This window comes from Lygodium microphyllum, chromosome 19 (genome assembly GCF_053477565.2).
Source record: "Lygodium microphyllum isolate KBCC chromosome 19, Lygodium_microphyllum_v1.1.10, whole genome shotgun sequence".
Taxonomy (NCBI): domain Eukaryota; kingdom Viridiplantae; phylum Streptophyta; class Polypodiopsida; order Schizaeales; family Lygodiaceae; genus Lygodium; species Lygodium microphyllum.
The window spans coordinates 64,032,622-64,055,075 of NC_141153.1; the positions used below are offsets into that span (position 1 = coordinate 64,032,622).

A 22,454-nucleotide genomic window follows, 5' to 3' on the forward strand; every position below is an offset into this window, starting at 1 on the left:
TCTGGCCACCAGATGATGTTGCCCACATACAAAAGCTGGTGTTTTCAGCAAATGCAAGGCTGAATATCTGCGTTTTGGATGTGGATGGTCTCCTTTGCAAGAATCAAAACTTGTGTCTCTCTCTTAGACAGTGATACTATGCTCTGATACCATGTGAGAGTGCGCAATGGAAAGGAATGGAAACACAGAGACAAAGGAACAGAGAGAGACTACAAGAAAAGAAGAACAGAATTTGCACTGAACAAGAAAGAATGTTGATACGAATGGGAAAGTGAAAAGAGATTGATCAGTCCCTGCACACAACCCACAGCATCAGTGAGGGCATCAAATCAAGTTGATGATGATGGCAGTACCAAGCATGGAGGAAACGAAGTGTTGGAGTGTGCACCTGCCAAGGAGAACAGAAGATTGGAGAGGATGAATAAGTGCCAAGTGGGGGGTTGGCTATAAATAGCCATAAAAGCCCCTGTAGGTGCAATAAATGTTGGCGGACCAACATTTAATACTGGTTGTACTGGAAAAATGCCAGAAAAATACCAGGCGACCACAGAAAAATCCTGAGTGGTAGGGACAATGTTTGACAGGTGGAGGTAGACTGAGAAATGCAAAAATTGACCTAGAAGTGCACAAAGGAAGCTGACAACGAAAGGTAACGCATAGAAAGGCATGCTCAAGTAGAGCTGCCTCCTCCATCGAAACACATGATAGACATGTCAAAGCTCCTAATGTCCTCGTTTGATTCAAATTGCAGTCACAAGAAGGAGATGACAAGGTATAATAATCATGATTGCTAACATGTTTTTAACTTACAGAACCTACATGTTAGGCCTACACTTACAAAACCTTGCAAAAGAGATTGGAATCTGCAAAATAGAGGTTAATAGTGAGATGCTCCAAAGCAAAACAAAACAGAAAACGAGAGCCAAAGACAATGCAATGAATGCGTATGTATGAGTGAATGCATCGGAAGATTGAAGAAGGGAATACAAAAGATGGGGCCACCATTGCGTACATCCATTAGCAAGTCTCTGCCAATGAAACACTTGACAAGGTGGAGAAGTGGTCCTAGATGAAGGGTGCAAAGGATGACCTAAGGATGGATGCAAAGAGTGCGATGGGTGGGGAGCTAGCAAACCAATTAGCTAATTCTTCAGAAGTACTGAAAGATATAGGCTACTGAGGTTGTTTACATGCCATATGTCCAGTAGCCGCTATGGTAGATGGAGGAGCAGTAGGAGGTGTAGCCCATTGGATTGTCTAGTAGGAGTGGAGGCAGTCGCAGTGGTTTGTTGGGGTTTCTCAGGAGGAAGGCCTCAAGCCTTGGTACGACACTCCTCGTCCACATGGCTTGATCTCTGGCAGTGTGTGCAAAACCTATTTTTCAAGAAGTTGTTGCTAAATGGGTTTTGTTGCTTTGGTTCCGCTGGAGGAAGGGGGGTCACCCTTGTTTTGGCTTGCCTTCTCATCTTGTGAGTGTTTGCCACTGCCGGTTTCCCCTTGCAAAGAAGAGGCAATGAGACCCCTCTTGCAATAAGAGTATGTGGAGAACTCCTTGTGGACTCAATCGTGTAGTCTCATGTAATACAAGAACTGGCACTTCAGCAATTAGGGCAATGAGATAATGTGCTGAATGAAATGGAAGTATTTTTCAAGTAGCTTATTTAAAAGGAATGTAACTTGATTGTCATCTGACTTCAGAGAGCTAGTAGTAGCAAACTCAGTGAGTAATTGCCGATATTTAGCCAACTTGACTTTCAAATCACCCCCTTACTTAATGGAAAACTCTTGAAGCTCAAAATCGAGATTGATATACTGAGTGCGATCTCGCACCGCATAGTAGTCAAGGAGATGACTTCAACTCTCAAATGTGAGGGGGAAATGCTATAAGTGAGAGTGAAACTCAGGAAGCAACCCTTGCATAAGCTCAACATTGGTTGTGGCATTGCCAGCCGTCCATGGACGGATGTGATCAGGGTGAGCTAATCGAGGGTCCAGTGCAGGCTCTAGACCAATGATGAGGTCCCAAAGGTCGTGAGATTCAAGCACTTGTTGGACGAAGTTCAACCAAGTGGTGAAATTCGACCTGTTAAAACAAGTCTTGTCCGTGAAGGCATTCTTGATTGGTGCAATAGGAGTGGTAGTGCTAGGAGATGGATAGGGTGTGTAATGGGGGTAGGGTGGATAGGGAGGGGGAGTGGAGTACACCTCGGTATGAAGCCCAAAGTGCCCACCACGCATGTGGGAAGTGTGCATAGTGGATCCAAATGTGGGCATGGGCATGGTAACCGCATGAGGGGCCCATGAAGGAAGGATTGGGACACATGGAGCAGAAGATAGAAATCCTTGCATAGAAGTGACCCATGGAGGGTGTGATGACGCATCATAAGTAGAGGATGGAAAGCCCTATGTTTGGAAGATCGATGAATGGGGATGTGAGTATCTGGGGATAGTTAGGGGGATGCCCATCACAATCATCCCAGGGTGAAAAGAAGTGTTCACTTGTGGGTATATAGAAGGTAGTGTTAAATGGTGGCATTCCCGCTAACGGTGTACCGGGGTGAAAAGTGGAAGTGAAGTGAGAGTAGGTAGAATATGGTGTGGAGAAAGAGAAAGTGCGAGGAGCAGAGATGCAGAATCCAATTCCTAGGGTGCTAGATGTAGAAGTGGAGTGCAATTCGAGGTTTTGGAAGGAAGAAGAGAGGAAATTGAGGTGTGGATTAGAAAGGGTGGGATGGGAGGGATTTGAGAAGAGTGGTTGACATGCTCAAATGACTCAAAAGATGTAGGTATACTTGATAAAGGATGTGTGCTTTAAGAGCCCCCTCTATTGATGTTTACATACAAAAATCATTCAGATCTTGCACACCAAAAGGAGGAATAGGAGAGAGTTTTGATTCATATGACTCAACGGGATGATACGAATGTGACATTGGGTATGGCTGAGATGAGGAAGATGGGTTGCTAGTCATCCCAAATGTCATATGCCCTCCATGATTGAAGAGGTAGCCAGCCTCACCAACTGTTTTGGATGGAGTAGCAAAGCTGGAAGGAGGGGTGTAAGCTCGACTATACATGATGTGCAAGTACTCTTCAAACTTAGAAGGTGAAGTGAAGGTGAAGGTGGGGTGTCGTCTTTCTTGCCGAGTCCATATTGCCTCCTCAGGGCCTCCAATGATGGAGAAGTCTAATAAGACATTGTGAAACCTCGAGGAGGAGGTGTTTGAGAGATTATGAATCAATTATGGGTCGATCGTGTACCTTGCACAACACCAAGCCTCCACAATATCCGCATGATACTCTTTAAAAGAGTATTGGCTTTGATACGATGTGAAGATATGCTAGGGTTTGTATTGAGGAAACACGGAATTTATTGCCATGACTGAAACACAAGGACTTAAACGGTGACGTGCAAAACTCAAACCCTAAACTCAAAGCGCAAAACTCAAAACTAAAAACACAAACACACATAGAGAAAGAAGAAAACTCTGAAGTGAATGAATTAATGTAGTAAATGAATGTAAGAGTGTACAAATGCTCAAGGGTAGAGCGAGGAGTATCGAAGAGTGACGTCCACCACCACAGATGGATCCCGAGTGTTGTAACCATCAGGTAGAGATGAGAAGACTGTGAATAATGAAGGGCAGCAGGCTGGTCACCAAAACACAGCAATTGATGACTAAAATCTGGTAAGTGCATCAGTGTACCACTAGAGAAGGCTGAAAACTGATCACTTGAGGTAGAGAACTATCATGCGACAATAAGAGAGATGCGTGTTGATGTAGGTGGCTTGTTGGACAAAAAAAATGCAAGTGCTACAACAATCGTTTGATGGGAGAGATGTGAGTAGCATGTCGCCTGATACTAGATGCTGAAAATGTAGGCTGATTAGCTGTTATGATGATGCAGCGGATAAAGACCTCCAGACAATAGGACGATGGTTGGAAACAAGCCTCCTAGGGTTGGATGGTGATGGGTTGCAGTTGGTGGCTGGATAGCAGATGGTAGGTGGGGTGAAGAAATGCTCTAAATGTAAAAAGCACGAAACCAATTGCATGACAAAGCATAGATTGATAAACTTAGAACACAGTTAGGGTTAGGGTTAGGATAACTTAGAGATAGTGAACACAATGAATAATAAAGCGAATGAATAATGAATATACAGTGTTTATGCAGCAAACACACTATGTAGTGAATATTGAGCCTCCAACTCTCGTATCTCTAGGATCAAGGTAGAGGTTATGAGCTGTAGAGTGTATCGTACTCCGAATGGAGCTTGAATTGCAGCAAAGGCAGCCTTTGAGTATCGAACACCAGCAAACGTAGCCAAGGAAGGTTGGATCTGATGTAGACTATAGGTACTTGAGGAGAGAGAAAGACTAAAAACGCAGGTACTTGAGAAGAGAGAAAAATTGGGCGACAATTGTTAGATGCAAATGCTAATGTCAAAGGTGAGAGAATGTCAAGCAGCAGTTAGAAATTGCAAATGCAGCATTTAGAGGAGAGAGAAAATCCTAATGATTGTTGACAATAGGTGGTGACAAGATTTAGCAGTAGGCGACAGCTCCCAACAGTAGGCGACAATTGCATAGGCTTAGCGACAACAACCATGTATCGAAGGTTGAAATCAGGCACCGGACGAGATTAAGGGAGAGTGGTGGGCTATATGCATATTTATAGAAAGTTTGGGGCACCCAAATTAGGGTTTTGCATGTGAGACACAATTACTGTCTAGGATCACGTTTGTTTTTTAAAATAAAAGGTTTTTTTCACTAATTAAGCACATTTTGGGGCTGTTTAAGCCAGGCTAATGCATTTTTAGCTCAACATCCCCTCTTAGACCCAAAATAGAGCCATGAGAAATAAGCCCTTAAAATATTTATTCTTTTATTCCAAGGCGTCCTATCCCAAAGTCGCTAGGGCATTTGACAAAGGGTGCATGGTGGTTGCCCGGTGACCTACCAAGACTACAGAGACGATGGTTATTTTACTAGGGGAGCCCAAGTGACAGGGCATCAGACCAGGGGTGCACGTCGGTTGCCTGGGGGCCTACCAAGTCCTGCAAAGGCAAATGGAATTGGCAATGGACTTTTTGAATTTTTTTTTTTTTTTGGATTGTTTTTTTGTGTTTGAGGGTTGGTGGTGTGATTTGTTCAAAAGATTTAGCATTAAGTGATGGTTTCAAATTAGTTTTCGTCCTATTGACTCATTGTATCCCGAAGGATGGGAATATAAGGATGGATAGTCCCACTATCTTCGTACAACAAGCAAAACAATTCCACACACTACTAGGATAAGTGTCTAGGGATATCTAAGTGGGTGTGTGCCAATCATATGGAGAATATGTGGAGAAAAAGGCAAAATGGACAAGCAAGCAAGACAAGCAAAGCCAACATGCAAGCATAGAAATAATATGTGTGTGTGTGTGCTAATCATATAGAGATTATGTGGAGAGAGGCAAAATGGATAAGGAAGCAAGACAAGTAAAGCCAGTATGCAAGTATAAGAAAAATAGTGCCTTCGGAGATTGCCATGTGCAATGCCATGATTATGGTGGATCTAGAATCGATCACTTCAAGGGTGACCGAAAGGGGATAAATGTGCAGAGATGCATGTTTACATGAACCAGAATGCCGATACACGAGGTAATGCAAAGGGGAATGCAAATATTCATGCTCATGCAAAATGCGATGCGATGGTGCTACTTGGATAGTGCCCTTGCAAGGGAAATGCTCACTTGGTGAAGCGCCCTTTTACAATCATGTCATCTTGACAGTGCGGATGAAGTTACTAATGTCCATAATACATAATACAAAAGAAATAAATGTCTGAAAGTGAAAAGCTGTAAACATCATCACTCTCACTATCAAGAGAAGAAAACCGACCCCTCTCAAATTGGAAGGAGAAGTAAAAGGGAAGCACTCTCTCCCCATCAAGCTGAAGAAGTAGAGAAGGGTGTATCCAAGCTGATCCATGGTAGAAGATATTGGAGAATCGGTCGATTGACCACCTTGGTCAAAAGATTTGCAAAATTGTTGCTTACCGGCAAAAACTCTTGATGCCGCTTACCTAGTCGACATGCTTTACAAACCTCTCAAGATAGTTTTATGCGTGGAAGGCCCTCAACCATCCCTTGATGTAACAACTTATAAAGAGAGGCATAGCCAAGATGTCCTAAGCGAAAATACCAAAGACACTCGGAGTTTGTAGGCTCTCATGCGGTGACCAAAGCTTTGAAGCAATGGAACTCCGAATCATCGGTAGTCGGTTCGGTAAAAAAGTAGATCATGTGGTAAAAGCCATTAGGTTGTGTCTTGCCACGAGCAATCACTAAACCAATTTGAGAGTCTAGGACCTCAACTATGGTCGTTGTGAAGAAAACAACTCGCCCCAACTAGCAAAGCTACTAAACGGACAACAAGTTTACCCCAAGTTGGGGGACATGATAGATATCATCCAGCAAAGTGAGATCTGGACCCAAGTCAATGGGAAAATTGATATGACATTGGGCTTGAATCGTGACCAAGGAGTTATTTTCTAAGCGAACACTCTTGGCTGCAGTGGCTCAAGAAATAAAAATGTTCTCTCTAGGAGTCATGCGATGGGTAGCTCTACTATCCACAAGCTAAACATGTATTGGCGTGCTCGACTGAGACGAGTGGGCCTTTGCAAGCACCTCATGAGGAGGTATCTTGCAGATATGAACGAGACTCTCATCCGATGTCTCTAAGGAGATGATGTGGGCCTTTGTAGACCAATCAGACAAACCCTCTGGAGTTGAGTAGTTTGTTGACTGTGATGACAGACCGGTGGTAGTGTGGGTCTAGCCTTGCCATTGCCCTTGCTGAGGGTTGCCACCACCTTGCTTCCCTTGTTGGGGGTTACTCGACTGGGATGTGGGGATTTGATTCTTGGATTTTGGTTGCGTGCCTCTTGCCTTAGATTGACACTCGTCATAATGGCCAACCTTTTGATAACATTGACAGTACCTATTCTTTTTAGGTGCATTCTGCTATCTTGGTTTTAGTGTGGATTGATTATTTCCTTGGGATTCACTAGCCCTATGTTGATTTTGATTTTGATTTGAGTTATGTATGCTTTGGCTTTGCTGCCCCTTGTGAGAAGATGCAACAAGAGCTCTTCTATCGAGGACGTGTTATGAAATTGATCGAACAACTGTGCTAATATAATAGCTAACACTCAAACTCATAAAACGTGGGCATTTGAGGTTGAGAAATCACCTACTATACAAAATTGAAATATTTTCTTGGCAGCTTGTTAAGGAATAGAGTAACTTGATCATCAGAGAACCTAGGAGCCACAATTGTTCAGAACTCGGTGAGGAGACGCTGATACTCAGTCAACTTGACTTTCAAGTCATCCTTGTTTGTGATTTTTGAAATTTTGGAGCTTATGATACAAATTGATGCGATGGGTCCTATCCCAAGCCACATAGTGGTTAGTTAAGTGTGCCCAACGCTCAGATGCTAAGTCGAATTGCTGAAGCTGAGAGTGAAACTTAGGCAATAAGCCCTGCATAAGCTTGATAATAGCAAAGGCGTTATGAGCCTTGCATGAGTAGACAACCTCGTATGGAACAAGGACAGGATTAGGTTGGGGTTCTGACCCCTGCATTATGTCCCATAGGTTTCGAGAGTCTAAGACATGTCTCATTAAATTTGACCAAGTGGTGTAGTTTGACTCGTTGAAATGTGTCTTGTCATTAAAAGCATGCTTGGCGGATAAGAAACTAGAACCATGAGGTGTCTGGAAAGGTGGATAGATGGAATAAGATGGTGGTAGTGGTTGTGGATAAGAAGGAGGAGGGGGTAAAGATGGATAGGTAGAAATAGATTGTTGATGTCTAGTGAGTGCAAATTGCTGCGAAGGTACCGAAATGGACATAGGTCCATATGATACCATAGGTGTAGGTGAAGGCACTAGGACACAATAGCCTTGTCCAAATGTCGGCTAGGGCACTATAGAATGATCGGATGTTCCACTAGGTAATGCCATAGAGGAAAATTGCGATACCAAACGATCCACACTTGAAAAATGCCTTGGGAGGGGGAAAACTCGAAAGCGTGTATGTGGGAGGTTGAGCCTCCGTCACAGATACACCTTGAAACATGTATGTAGAGGTCCTAAAGGCTATGCCTAAATGTACAAAACCCCCCTGGTGTGGTGTGTGGTAGTGGATAATGTGGTGCACTTAACGGAAGTGGAAAGGAAGGTTCCATTAAATGCACTAGATAAAGATGCATCTACTTCATATTGACCATAAGAAATAAAATCGTTGAAAGGAAACGGAAGGGTAGGAATACTTACAAGTTTTTCTTTTAGCTTCTTACCTAGTCTTGAGTTCATGAAGAAATGCCTGTCTTCCTCATTACTCACAAACCAAAGGTTGTTTTGAAGAGTCCCTTTTTGATGAGCATCTCCAAAACCAACAAAAAATACAGAATTAGTTGTCATAGAATCTGAAATAATAGGGTTTGTACTTGGCATTGGAGAAAAGTAGTTCAGTGGAGTGATATGTAATCCGAACCCGGTTCCACCTGCAGATGGCTAGTCTGTAGTGGAGATTCCAAAGGTTTTGCAAGATTATTAGTTTTGTGCACTGAATCTAAAGGAGAAAACTTAGGTTTACCTTCAATCTTCTGCTGAGTCCTATGCAGAAGGATGAGATTATACTTAGCAATAGAAATTTGATATGGTCTATGGACTCCATGGTAATTTGATGGTTCTCCCTCCCATGTCAAATCAGGCAATAGTAAGCTAGGAGGCCCACTCTTGATCGTTTTTGTCCATGTTTGGCTGTGGAGATTGGAGCGGTGTTGTGAATGTGTTCGAAATCATTTGACCCTTTTGTTGTTCCTTTTGCGAATGAGCTTTCCAATCAAAAGCCAAGGGTTCATAGAGAGTACCTAGCTCTGATACCATGTGAAGAAATGCTCTAAATGCAAAAACATAAAACCAATCGTATGACAAAGCAGAGATTGATAAACTCAAAACAGAGTTAGGGTTAGGGTTAGGTAACTTAGAGACAATGAATACAATGAATCATAAAGTGAATGAATAATGAATATATAGTGCTCATGTAGCAAACACACTTTGCAGTGAATATTGAACCTCGAACTCTCGTATCGCTGGGATCAAGGCAGAGATTATGAGCTGTAGAGTGTGTTGTACTTTGAGTGGGTCTCGAATCATAGCAAAGGCAGCCTCTGAGTGTGCTGAACACCAGCAAATGCAGCAAGGAAGGCTGGGTTTGATGCAGACGACAGTGCAGGAGAGAGAAAGACTAGACTGATGGCTGAAATCTATGCGGTAGAGTCAGAAACCTGCATAAAAGAATGGGGTTGGATCCTCCCAAATTAGGGCTTTGCATGTGGGACACACAAACTCTCTAGAGTTGCTCCCCATTTAGTGAAACCTTCTAGAACCGCTCCCCGGTTAATGAAACTTTTTGTAATTTAGTATTTTGGGGCCGTTTTAAAGAGCTGGTTAGTGGGTAATGAATTTTTAGCTCAACATAAACAATGTGCATCTTGATGATCAGCACGTGCAGTAGGGTTTGCAGGGAGGAACACGGAGTGAACTCGGCAAACATGGAGAAGAGAAGGGAAGAGAGAAGAAACTCTGATGAATTGAATGATGAAGACCTAAATCACGGAGTGAATGTGATATAAGGAAACAAGAGTGCCGTAGCACAAGGAAGATGATGAAGATAGCCACGAACCACGAACCGCAATGTCCTCTTGAAGGGGTGTGAGGGCGGTGGAGAGGCTGGAGAGAAGGGGTGACGGATTGAATGAATCAACCGTGAGGAATGAATGAGAGAGTGGCCTATAAATAGGCACAATCAGTCTAGGATGGCGCCTCTTTTTGGGGCTGCAAACCCTAAATGCAAAACGCAGAAACGCAAATGCTACATGCTAAAGAATGCTCATGCAGCAGGTGCCACTTGGACAGTGTCCCTCGTGGGGAAATTGTTCACTTGCCCAAGCGCCCTAGTACAAAGATGATGAAAATATGCAATGCATAGGAGGAATGTCGGACTTTGTGTGGTGCCGAGAACCATAAGGATATGCCCGTACTCGATCTCGGGAGTTGGCTCCATGCTGACCAAGAGACGAAGAAGATCCACCTGTTAAGAAGACTGCTAGGGTTTGCACTGAGGACACACAGAGTGTACGACCACGACAGAAACACAATGACACAGAGGGCAAAACTCAAACCCTAAACGCAAAACTCAAAACTCAAACACAAAAACTCAAACACAAACAGAGGAAGGGAGAGAGAGAACACAACTCTGAAGTGAATGAATGCTGTAAATGAATGTAAGAGTGTATAGTGTGCTCAAGGGCAGAGCAATGTTGGAGTGTGACATCCACCGAAGACGGATCCCAAGTCTGTGATCACCAGTCGGAGTGTAGGAGTGCTGAATAGTGAATGGCAGCAGGCTGGTCACCAAAACGCAGCAGTTTGGAGGCTGGAAACTGGCAAACGCAGCAGTGTACGACCGATTGGGGGCTGGAAACTGTACGCAGTCTGCTGTAAACAGTAGGCTGAAACAGTGTCTGAGAGTGTCAGGGCCTGCAATGCTGAAAACGCAGGCTGGCTGACCCTGGAGATGATGAACAGCAGGCTGAACAGCAGTCTGGGACAGTTTGGAGCAGTTGCCAGTAGCTGAGAGCTGTCGCCTACAGCAATGGACAGGCTGAAGATGATGTGGCTGCAGTCGATGATCGTTGGATAGTAGATGGAGGCAGGATTTAGGCTGGAAACTAGGCGCCAACAGCAGAGCAGAGGGTGTGTGGGCTGGTGTAACCTGCAAAACAAGGATGATTACTGAATGGGGGTAGCCTATCTATTTATAGATGTGGAAGGGCGCCCCAAAAATTAGGGTTTCCACTAAACTTTCTCAAACCGCTCCCTGTTTTAGGGTTTCCACTGAACTCTCTGGAACCGCTTCCTGTTTTAGGGTTTCCACTGAACTCTCTGGAACCGCTTCCCGTTTTAGGGTTTTACTCTAAAAGAGCATTTTTAGTATATTTTGGGACTGTTTAAGAGGCTAATCAGCAAGTAATGCATATTTTAGCTCAACACTACCCTGTAAACTGAGAATATCACCTGAAAGGAGACCTTTGAAGATAGTCAAGAGATTGGATGAGCTGTAGAATCCGAAACTCAACCTCGGGAGAGAAGCCACCAGCTTCGTGACTGCATGTTGGAAGGAATACGAAGGCCTAGTCACCAAGTCGCTGCTGAAGACCCAAGGGCCCCGATCTAGGTAGATCCTCTAGATCCTGGATATGAGTAAAGGAAATGATTGCTCAAAGGAGAGCCACTCCTCAATGAAAGGTGGTGGAGTGTGAAGAACTTCATGGCATAGAGGGTCCATCTCTGAATCTGAAGGAGTAGAAGTAGGAGCCCCCTCTGAAGTCCAAGAAGAACGGGAAGCCCCCTCTGAGGGCGAAGTAAGAAAATCTCCCTCTGAATCCCAGTCTGAGAGAGAAAGGCAATCTGACCACTCATGGCTCATGGGTTGCGAAGTATCTGATGACGAAGGAAGTGCCGCTGGTCATGCCGAAGAAGGTATTTGAGGCTCAGAAGAAAAAACTGGAAAGCATCCAGAAGTGGCCTCTTGAACTTGAGTGGAAGAGGGTGGGGAAGGAGGAGGCTCAAGATGAGCCAAGGGTGGGGAACAGTTGCGCGCTCTCAGGAGAGTGGATTGTGGAGGAGATGTGGGCCGAGGAAGCCACTGTACTCAAAAGTAGGTGGGGGAAACCTCCGCACTGTGGGGTGGTCTCCAGGAGTGCTTATCACCTCGTAAGGTCTTAGAGTCTCCGTGTGCTCGAAAGGACTTAGTGCGCATTGGGTGCGGCTTATTGCCTTGAGCATAATACTCCGATAGCCGATGCAGAACGATCTCTGTGGCCTAGAAAGAAGAGGTGGCACAAGGAGTGTTTGGCGAAAGACACATATACTCCGGAGGGGTGGGGAGCAAAGGTCGATGTTGACAGTCTTTGGTGGGATGAGCATTCGTGCCGTAGTAGGAACACCCAGTAGAAGGGCAATCTGTCGGGAGAGACGCCATGGTAACAATGTGGTAAACAAGATAAGGGAGGGTGGGAGGGAGAAAAAGGATATCTCCCAATGCGCAGCGGAAATAGTAGAGAAATCAGATGTTGATGCCGGACCTACCACTGCCGGTCTTTGTCTTCTTTGATGAGGAGAATCTTTGTGGGAAAATCCAACCAAGGAAGCCTGGACCTGATGCAGACGACAATGTAGGAGAGAGAAAGACTAAACGGAAGTGAGAAGAGAGAGACAAAAAACGCAGGTTGTAGAAGAGAGAAAGACTAAACGCAGGTGAAGAGAGAGAAAGACTAAAAACGCAAGCTACAGGAGAGAGAAAGACTAAAAACGCAGGAAAAACCAACAGTAGCAATCAATATACTGAAATCAACTCCGAACAGTGTGTGGTAGGTTGGAGCATGCACCAAACTGTTATAGACAGCAATGGCTAGCTTGGACCGTGATGTCCTCCGTGTGGAGGGTGGGAGGGAGAAAAAGGATATCTCCCAATGCGCAGCGGAAATAGTAGAGAAATCAGATGTTGATGCTGAACCTACCACCACCGGTCTTTGTCTTCTTTGATGAGGAGAATCTTTGTTGGAAAACGCAACCAAGGAAGCCTGGACCTGATGCAGACGACAATGTAGGAGAGAGAAAGGCTAAACGGAAGTGAGGAGAGAGAAAGACAAAAAACGCAGGTTGTAGGAGAGAGAAAGACTAAACGCAGGTGAAGAGAGAGAAAGACTAAAAACGCAAGCTGCAAGAGAGAGAAAGACTAAAAACGCAGGAAAAACCAACACTAGCAATCAGTATACTGATCAACTCCGAACAGTGTGTGGTAGGTTGGAGCATGCACTAGACTGTTATAGACAGCAATGGCTAGCTTGGATCGTAATGTCCTCTGTGTCCGGGGTGTGGGCAGCAAGTTGAAATACCTGAAATCTACAAAAACGAGATTGTTTTTTGAATGGAGAGTGATCAACAATAGTCGCTCTGCTGTAAACAGTTGCAAACTGTGGGTAGAAGGCTGGAAACAAGTGCCAGATTGTACATGATAGCAAGGGATTGCTGAGACTGCGATGTCCTTCGCGAAAGGGGTGTGGGCAGCAAGCCGAAAACACTTGAAACCTGCAAAAACGAGATTTTGATGCAGCGGAAGAAGAGAAGTGGATGCCGGCTTTTGATCACTTTATTCAAAAAGTGGGTTCCACGGTCCGACACTAGTTCCTTCGGTGGACCGAAATGATAGATAATCTGCTCTAAAAGGAAACTTGCAATCTCTTTTGCATTGTCCTGTCTCGTCGCCCGCGCTTCTAACCATTTTATAAAATAATCAGTTGCTACTATAATGTACCTCTTCTGAATAGTAGACGATGGGGTGATAGGACCCACAAAGTCAATGCCCCACTTCTCAAATGGAAGGATAGCCATAATAGGCGTAAGTGGGCGTTTCCTATTCTCTCTGCTGTCATGTCTTTGACAGGTATCACATGTCTTAACGTACTCAAAGGAAACTTGGAAGATGGATGGCCACCAATATCCAGCTCTTAAAGCTTTCTGTGCGAACCCGCTACCGGTCTTTGCCGTCATTGGAGTGGAGGATATTTGCCGCTGTTTGAGCAGATCCAGCTTTGATACCATGTCAAAAGATGACGTACCAGCGAGACAGTAGGGTTTGTGGGGAGGAACACGGAGTGAACTCGGCAAACATGGAGAAGAGAAGGGAAGAGAGAAGAAACTCTGATGAATGGAATGATGAAGACCTGAATCATGGAGTGAATGTGATTTAAGGGAACAAGGGTGCTGTAGCACAAGGAAGATGATGAAGACAACTACGAACCACGAACCGCAATGTTCTCCTGAATGGGTGTGAGGGCGGTGGAGAGAAGAGGTGACGGACTGAATGAATGAGCCATGAGGAACGAGTGAGAGAGTGGCCTATAAATAAGCACAATCAGTCTAGGATGGCGCCCCTTTTTGGGGCTGCAAACCCTAAACGCAAAACACGAAAACGCAAAAAACACAAACCGCAGGTGAAGGGTTTCTCAACAGAGAGTGTGAGAGGGTGGTGGTGGTGGGGTAGTTCGGCCTTGTCTATATATTCATATAGGTGCATAGAACCCAAAAATGAGTTTTTCTTACGAGTGGATGAAAGTTTGGTAGATTAAACTCTTGGAGCTAGGATTGACATCTTGGTTCATGGTACAGAGAGTAGGATTGGCTTTCAATCCAAGCTCATATGAGGCGTCACTTTGGTAGTTTGGCCAAAGGTGGGGAATCCACGATCATTTATGCAAGCGACATTGTCGATAGACATAGAGAGTTGCTTTCTTGGTTTGGTGTTCTAGTCATGGGCATACCATGTACATTCATGATGTGACCAAGGTGGCAAAACATAGACACACCCATACTTAGATCAAGCACTTTATTTAAATTTTTAGCCAAATTTTATAATCATGCCATATACACAGGTGTATTGGCAGATAAGACACCTTTCTATAATGAAAAATAATTAGTTTAGTCCACATCACAAATGATACTCAATTTCAATGCAACAAAAACACATAGATTGGATCACATTATTTCTGGTTGAGCATCACCTACCATGAAAGCATTCATGTCCCAAGGCTTGTTGTGATCAAGGATGCAATCGCATAGGTTCGTAGATCATTTATTGATTGATGAAGTATCATTGCATGAAGTGAGAACCCATGAACTAACAAACCATTCACGAATGTATCATATATAAGTTTAGTGTACACCATAACCTACCACATAATATAATGCTAAGTTAATGTGTCTAGATAAATTGGAATGCTTTTGTTTTTGTTTCCGCATTTGGGGTGTAGAGACAGCTTGCCTAGCTGAAATGTCTCATGCGCGAGGAGGTGATCTCATCCAGCACACTGATCTTCTGTCCAAGGAAGACTTGGTTCCTTGGCATATAGCAATTTCTACTACTGCTTTGCCGTGACTTTTGTACTCTTTTAGTCATCTAATTCTTGACTTTCTATACTTTTGTAGGCACTTGAACTAATATAAATTACTCATTATGAGAGAGAGAGAGAGAGACAGAGAGAGAGTTAGAGGTTGGTGTCATGTTGTTGAAGCATCCATGCATCCATGAGATTGGGCATTGGAAAACCCAAACTAATAGACTTTGTGCAACCGCATATTGTTTTCTGCTTTTTGTGTGTTTGGGGCTCTTGGCATGATTGGATTATCAGGAACGTGTTCATTTTTTGTTCCCATTCTAGAGTGGACACTAGTAGTTTAGCACCATACAATATGCAGGTCTCATCTCCTTGGATGATTTGGCTTATTGCAATGCTGCAGTTTCTTCCATTTCCTTGTTGTACATATAGTTCTCTTGTGACTTGTATTTTAACGTCGGGTGCAAACTCACCTCGCCAAGTTGAAAGGTCTTCTTCATTGGCAGTTTGACCTTGTTCTGCACCACCGATCTCCTTTGCAGGGAGGACTTGGTCCCTTGGTATATGGCAATCTCTATTGCTTCTTTGCCATGACTTTTGTGCTCCTTTAGTAATTTGATCTTTTGTAAAGCGAGGTTATGCACGATGGCCTAGAGCCATCTTGCATCTTGTTATCATGTAATCTTGTACTTTTTTCATAATTAATACAATTACCTATTATGCAGAGAGAGAGAGAGAGAGAGAGAGAGAGAGAGAGAGAGAGAGAGAGAGAGAGAGAGCATAGGCTTAGCCTTACCTGCTATTATGGTCAATGCAATTTCTCTATGTTATATGCAGCTACTATGTCATGGCTCCTTTGTCAATTTTCCCTGGGGCTAGAGAGATCATGATAGAGTTGGGTCGGTGGTTGTATTATGAAAATGGCGGTGTTGAAAATTTGGCTTTTGAGTTCAACTTTAGAGAATTTTTGAACTCTTTGCTTCATATTGGATGGTTACACTGGATAGGTGCTGCATTATTTATCTGGGGCTCAATGCATCAGCACCACTGTCACAGAATACTGGTACACATTCTATATATACCTCTGTCGAACTTTGTGGAGTTATGCTTAAGCTGTTAAATAACTGTTGACCATTTCACAGGCAGCGTTAAGACAGGATAATGGTCTGAGTAAGCTGGAAAGACGTGACTATAAAATTCCATATGGAGATTGGTTTGAATATGTCTCATCTGCACACTATTTTGCTGAGATTGTGAGTACAAATCCTCTAAAGCTATAACTGTGACCGGTAGCAATTTACAGATTTAGTGCTGGGCACAGAACTTCTATATTTTGGCAGGATCAGCTGCATTCCTTTCTGATTTCTTTTACAAATGCTATGTGAAAATTTTCTCAATTGCTACAAAAGTTTTCCTTATGTTTGTATAGGTTTTGATTGCCTGTTTCAATCATCAATTGGTTATTCAACTTATAGTTGCCCAATGAACTATGAGATGAGAAGAACTAGATCAAATTTGGCATTTTGTTTCTTGGTGGGTGATTTCCTTTCATCAGACTGTGTAGGGGTAGTACTCAATGATCCACGCTCACATAGCACTGCAAGGTCACGATTGCGGATCTTTACTCGGAGAAGCCATTCTGAATTACTGTACACTGTTGAACTTAGTGTTGCTATTGAAAGGTCCTGTTGGTAGCAATGCGAAGCTTTTGTCTTGTGGCAATTTCAAACCACATGACCTTATTAGTCACTATGTATAGTCCTGATCTGCTATGTTCGCCCCGTTAGTTTCACACAGAGGTTGGAGTTGATGTGCTAGCTTGGGCCATAGCCAATATGGTTGCAAGTGGCATGGGCAGATGGCCTAGGTGGGCAGCAAGTGACCGGGTGCCTGTAGGCTGGCAGGCACATAACTAGGCAGGGAGCACACAACTGGCAGATAATGTTGGTGGCGCTGTGAAGGGCAGGCAAATTATTACACGAGAGTCAGCCTATTGGTTAACATCCTCAAGCTGTGAGACAGGTACCCCCTTGAGCATGTCTGCTGATCAAGAAACAAACCTCACTCTCCCAGGGTAATAAGAGGTTTGCAATGATGGGATTAATAACATACAGCATTGAACTAAAGCTGATGTTCGACTTCAACTGATATCAAATTGATACTAGGCTGAGATTACAGCTTAGATTGTGTTTGAAACAAAATGTACCATAATTAAGGAAGAATGCACAAGATGTATGCAACAGAAGGCTGTAAAATACAATGTTTAGCAGTGTAAAAGCCTGGTTATATGCTAAAAATATAAGAGATCAGTGGTGCAAAATCTTAGACTGTTTCAGTACTAGCTTGAGGGCTGATTAAGGTGATCAACAAGCTATAAACATGCAGAAATGACTCCAAACGAGCAGCATTAGCTTCACCTTTCCTGTTTAGAGAAAATAAAATTTAATAAATTCCCGTGGGACAAAGTATCCCAAGGCAAAGTACAAAGATAACCCTGCAAGGGACTTTCAAAACAAAAAAATTATACAACAAAGTGACAGTTTATTACAAGGCTTGAGTGAATAACCAATCAGGAGGTCTTTAGTGTCAAACCATGTTTGGCTGACAGTGAAAGAAAGTCTGTCCATCCTAGAGAGTCGCTGCAGTGGATATGTTTGTCCAAATCCTAGAGGGTCACTGCAGTGGATATGTCCAATAGATCTATGGTATGACTACATCTAGCCGGTGTAGTCATGCCATGATCTCCATACCACCTTGTATCCTCTCCCATCTGCCTTAGACACTATGGAAATCTCTGTCCAAATCCTAGAGAGGCAGTGGATATGTCCAATACATCCATGGGATGACTACATCTAGCCGTCCAAATATACTAGGCAATGATGCTAGCTATGAGCTCCCAGCCATGGTAGTGCCCTTGAGTCCACAGTGACTCTCAAAAATCTGGTGGTTGACAGTGAAAGAAACTGCCAGAATCCCAGGTCTCAAGAAAAGCATCTCTCCTTTTCCTTATAATCACCATACCACCCTATATACTCTCCCATCTCCCTTAGCGGCTATGGATGATCTCTGTCCAAACCTCAAGTCCTTACTAACTCTCAAAATCTGGTGTGGTAACCCTACTCAAGAGCTGACTTGAAATGAGAAAGGCATGACTCCCCTACGTATCCTCATATCCACAAGCTGGGTTTTATAGAGCTACTTAAATCAGGGAAAATGCACCAAAATCCTCTATTAATACAGTGGTAGCCATCCCTTTATCCCATTTTGATCATTCATCATTTCCCTCAGCCTACAGCCATCTTTCCTCACACTGCTGCCCATAGCCCATCTTGGAGTTGTGTAGCGTACACAGGTGCTTGATGGCTTACCTCTCTTGGAGAGACCTCTTGAGCATGTATGTGAGGGATGCATTTTGGAAAATGCATTGATTTCATTTCTTCATGATGTTGCTTTTAGAGCAACTGCGAGATTACAGATTGTGCACTCGGATGTATGTGGTCCTACGCAGACAAAGTCATTGGGTAGCTGTTACTATTTTGTCACTTTCATTGATGACTTTACTCATTTTTGCTGGGTCTACTCTTTGGTGAAAAACTCAGAAGTGTATGATGCATTTTTGGCTTTTGTAGCACTTGCTGAAAATCAATTTGGTTGCAGGATTAAGACTCTCCATTCGGACTGAGGGGGGAATACGTGTCTTTCATGTCGAATAAAATTTTGAAGCAGAAAGGGATCGTCCATCAATACACTATTGCTTATACTCCACAACAGAATGGGGTTAGAGAGAGGAAGAATCGGTCACTCATGGAGATGGCCAGATGTATGTTGAAAGCAAAGAGCCTTCCACATAGTTTTTGGACAGAAGCTGTTATATGTGCTTGCCATGTTTTGAATAGGTGCCCTACAAAGGCATTAAAGAATGACACGCCTTTTGAGGCTTGGAACAACCGGAAATCTTTTGTTGGACATTCTCATACTTTTGGGTGTCTTACGTATGCTCACATACCCAAGGTACTAAGAAAGAAGTTGGATTACAAGGCTATTAAATGCATTTTTGTGGGGTACAACAGTGAGAGAAGGATATAGATTATATGATATTGTCTCTAGGAAGGTTTTTGTCAGTAGGGATGTGGTTTTTGATGAAAAATCAGAATTATCCCTTGCTGGTTTTGATACATATCAGGCTGCCAATGATGTATTCGAAGGGTTGCTGCCCATTTCTTTTGGTGATACTATTGGAGCTTCAACAAGTGAACTTAATGTTCAGCCAGTTGCTCCATTGAGTAATCGAGAAAATCAGCCATAGGAAGTTCAGCAGGAGCTTATACACAGTTAGGAAGCTAGGCAGATGCCTAGATGGTATTTGCAGACTATGAAAGATAGTCATTTGGATGCTCCTATTGTTGGTCATACTAGAAGGCAAGCTCGTATGTATCATGGTGCACATACAATGGAGCTTGTTATGGCAGCAGATACACTTGACGATGAGGAGCCTAAATGTTTTGAGGATGCACAACATAGTGTGCATTGGAAGGCAGCAATGCAAGCTGAATTTGAATCTATCATAAAGAATCAAACATGGGATTTAGTGTCCTTGCCTGTTGGGAAGAAAGCCATTGGTACAAAGTGGATCTATAATCTGAAAAGGAATGCAACTGGATCCATTGACAAATATAAGGCCAGGCTTGTGGCAAAAGGCTACGCATAGAAGAAAGGCATTGACTATGAGGAGACATTTGCTCCTACATCCCGCATGACTACCATTCGGTCTATGGTTGCTTTGGCAGCCCATTATGGTTGGTGGATTGTGCACCAGTTTGATATTGAGGTAGCATTTTTACATGGGGAACTTCAAGAAGAAGTGTATGTACAACAGCCCATTGGTTTTGCAATTGTGAGTTTTGAATACTTAGTGTGCAAGTTGAAAAAGGCTTTGTATGGTTTGAAGCAAAGCTCTCCGAGCTTGGTATGCAATGATTGATGCCTTTTTACTGAGCCAAGGGTTCATAAACAGCTCATCAGAGTCTACACTTTACATATGTAAAGAGGGGGGATCCTTGCTGATCATATGCCTTTATGTTGACGATCTTCTGCTTACAGGGACACATGCTTGTCAGATTTCAGCATTCAAACAAAATTTGCAGCAAACTTTTGAGATGTCAGATTTGGGGCCTTTTGCACTATTATTTGGGTATTCAGTTCATTCATGATGCTAGAGGCATTGGATTATCATAGTCTAGATACATTGGTAGACTTCTTGAGAGGTTTGGCTTACAGGATTGCAAGCCAATTTGTACACCAATGGAGATAGGACTAAAGCTAAAGCTATCCTTGCATGATGATAGTGATTTGTTTGATATCCATACGTATGCTCCAACAATTGAATGTCTCATTTACTTATGCAACACGAGGCCGGACATTCAGTTTGCAGTCTCAGCCCTGAGCAGATATATGCACTAGCCACGCATGTCACATTGGCAAGTTGTGAAGCGTGTTCTTTGTTACTTGTAGGATACTAGGACTCTTGGTTTGCTTTATGCCAAGGGGGGACCACTGCAACTACATGCTTACAGTGATTCAGTTTGGATTGGTGATTTTGATTCTCGTCACTCCACTAGTGGTAATTGTTTCTTTCTTGGCTCATCTTGCATCTCTTGGCTTAGCAAGAAACAATACACTGTTGCCACATCGTCATGTGAAGTTGAATACAAGGCAGCTTTTACTACCATAGTTGAATGTGTATGGTTGAGATGTTTGTTGGCTGATTTAGATGTATTTGTCATAGAATCTACTCCTTTGTTTATTGACAGTCAGAGTGCTATTGTAGTGGCATGGAATCCAATGTTTCATGCATGTACGAAACACATAGAGATCCACTATCGCTTTGTCAGAGAGAGGCTATGTGCAAGTGATATTAGTCTTGTCTACTGTCCTACTACCAATAATGTGGCCGACATCTTCACCAAAGCTCTTCTTGATGACAAATTTGAAGCATTTTGCAATGCTTAAAATTTGATCTCCTTTGGTGGATGATCCTTGTATATTGATTACTCTTCACTCCAAGGCTGTTTGTCGGGTTTGACTCATGCCTACGCTCACAGAAGAGTGCCAGTAATCCTCGGTAGGACACTGGGGTACTTTTTATTCTCATTATAAGAGGTTTTTTCCCCTAGATTTATTCTCTTTTATTTTATGTGCCCATGTTACATAGTTTGGGCACTTATCGTGTTTTACACCTTTTGGGTGTGAACACACTCTGGCAATCCTAAGGTTAAAAGGGTTGTACTTTATACTTGCACCTTACACTCTTTGATTATTGTATTGGGAGTTGTGCCTTCACTCTCACACACTCTCTTCACTTTCAACTGTACTCTCAGCTGAGCCTCGATCTCTGTGCACTCACACCTCTCACGAGAGAGAGAGAGAGAGAGAGAGAGAGAGAGAGAGAGAGAGATTAACGTTTGTGTAAGGCCAATGTGGCCTATGAGACAAAATCCAGAGTACATTGATGTGTATTGTCATCTCATCAATAAGGTGGAGATAACATTAAAATAAGTAAGTCGTCTATGAAACAATGTTAAGAATAATTGTACGATGGAACTATGCTAGAGTAGAAACATGTCTAGTGTTGTCCCATTAGTAGAAAGAAAGGGAGACCCAAAGCCAAGAGAACTATGTATAGAAAGGCGTGATAGAGACTGCAGGCTCTAGTTGATCTCAAGGTTTGCACATGATCTTAGCTATAATGCAGTCCCTAACTGCTCCACTAATAGGTGGTGAGTCTTCAGTGTCTCGAGCTAATGCGTTGGATTGGATTGTGGTGCGGCCTCCTCGAGCGTGGTCTTGGTAGACGGGGTTACCATGCTCAATGAAGTGAAATGGCTCTATCCAATGTGACTGCACGGCATGGAATGGGAGGTGTTTGGCAAGGCAGCTTTGTCTCTACTAGGCTAGTAGTGTCAATAGGACTAGATCTGTGACAAAAGCATTGTCAGTGCTCTCTATGTGGGTCTCTTTGGGTGAGCTGGCCTCTTGTCTCGTAGTTGTGTTGTGCGGTGCCTCTGGAGCTCCAAGAGGAAGAGACCTAGGTATCTTCGATCCTCATACTTCATGACATGATGAAGAGACCCAAAGCCATCACGGAAGAGATAGTGGTACCGTCCTCATATGTCATAGTATACTGTACATTTGCATATGTAGGGCTCCTCTATTGCAGGCTCTCGTCCACAAAGCTGGCAAGTCCTATCCTCTAATGGAGTGTCCATCTACCTGTCTCCATTTGTAGCCTATGAGTGGAGGTGTGAATTTATTCAATAGCGGCCCATATACTGTGGTAGAGATGGGTGTCTATATATAGTGGCCGAATTGTGAATCTATCATCAAAGAGACAAGAAGTGACTCCAGTAGAACTCCATCCTCAATCCTAAAGGAAATGGTGGG

At 43.3% G+C, this 22,454-nt stretch overlaps 1 protein-coding gene across 2 annotated transcripts in view; it reads left to right on the plus strand.

The window, feature by feature from the left end:
* The window catches only part of LOC148019958 (polyprenal reductase 1-like), a 59,486-nt gene that overhangs the window by 11,514 nt on the left and 25,518 nt on the right, over positions 1 to 22,454 (plus strand). For both annotated transcript variants that reach the window (XR_015694895.1, XM_087700178.1), the window contains exons 3-4: positions 15,852 to 16,077; positions 16,157 to 16,267. Coding sequence is in view for 1 of the 2 variants with exons in the window: in XM_087700178.1 (XP_087556304.1) it covers positions 15,852 to 16,077; positions 16,157 to 16,267 (337 nt within the window). In the remaining variant the exon portion in view is untranslated. The remainder of the gene's footprint in view (positions 1 to 15,851; positions 16,078 to 16,156; positions 16,268 to 22,454) is intronic.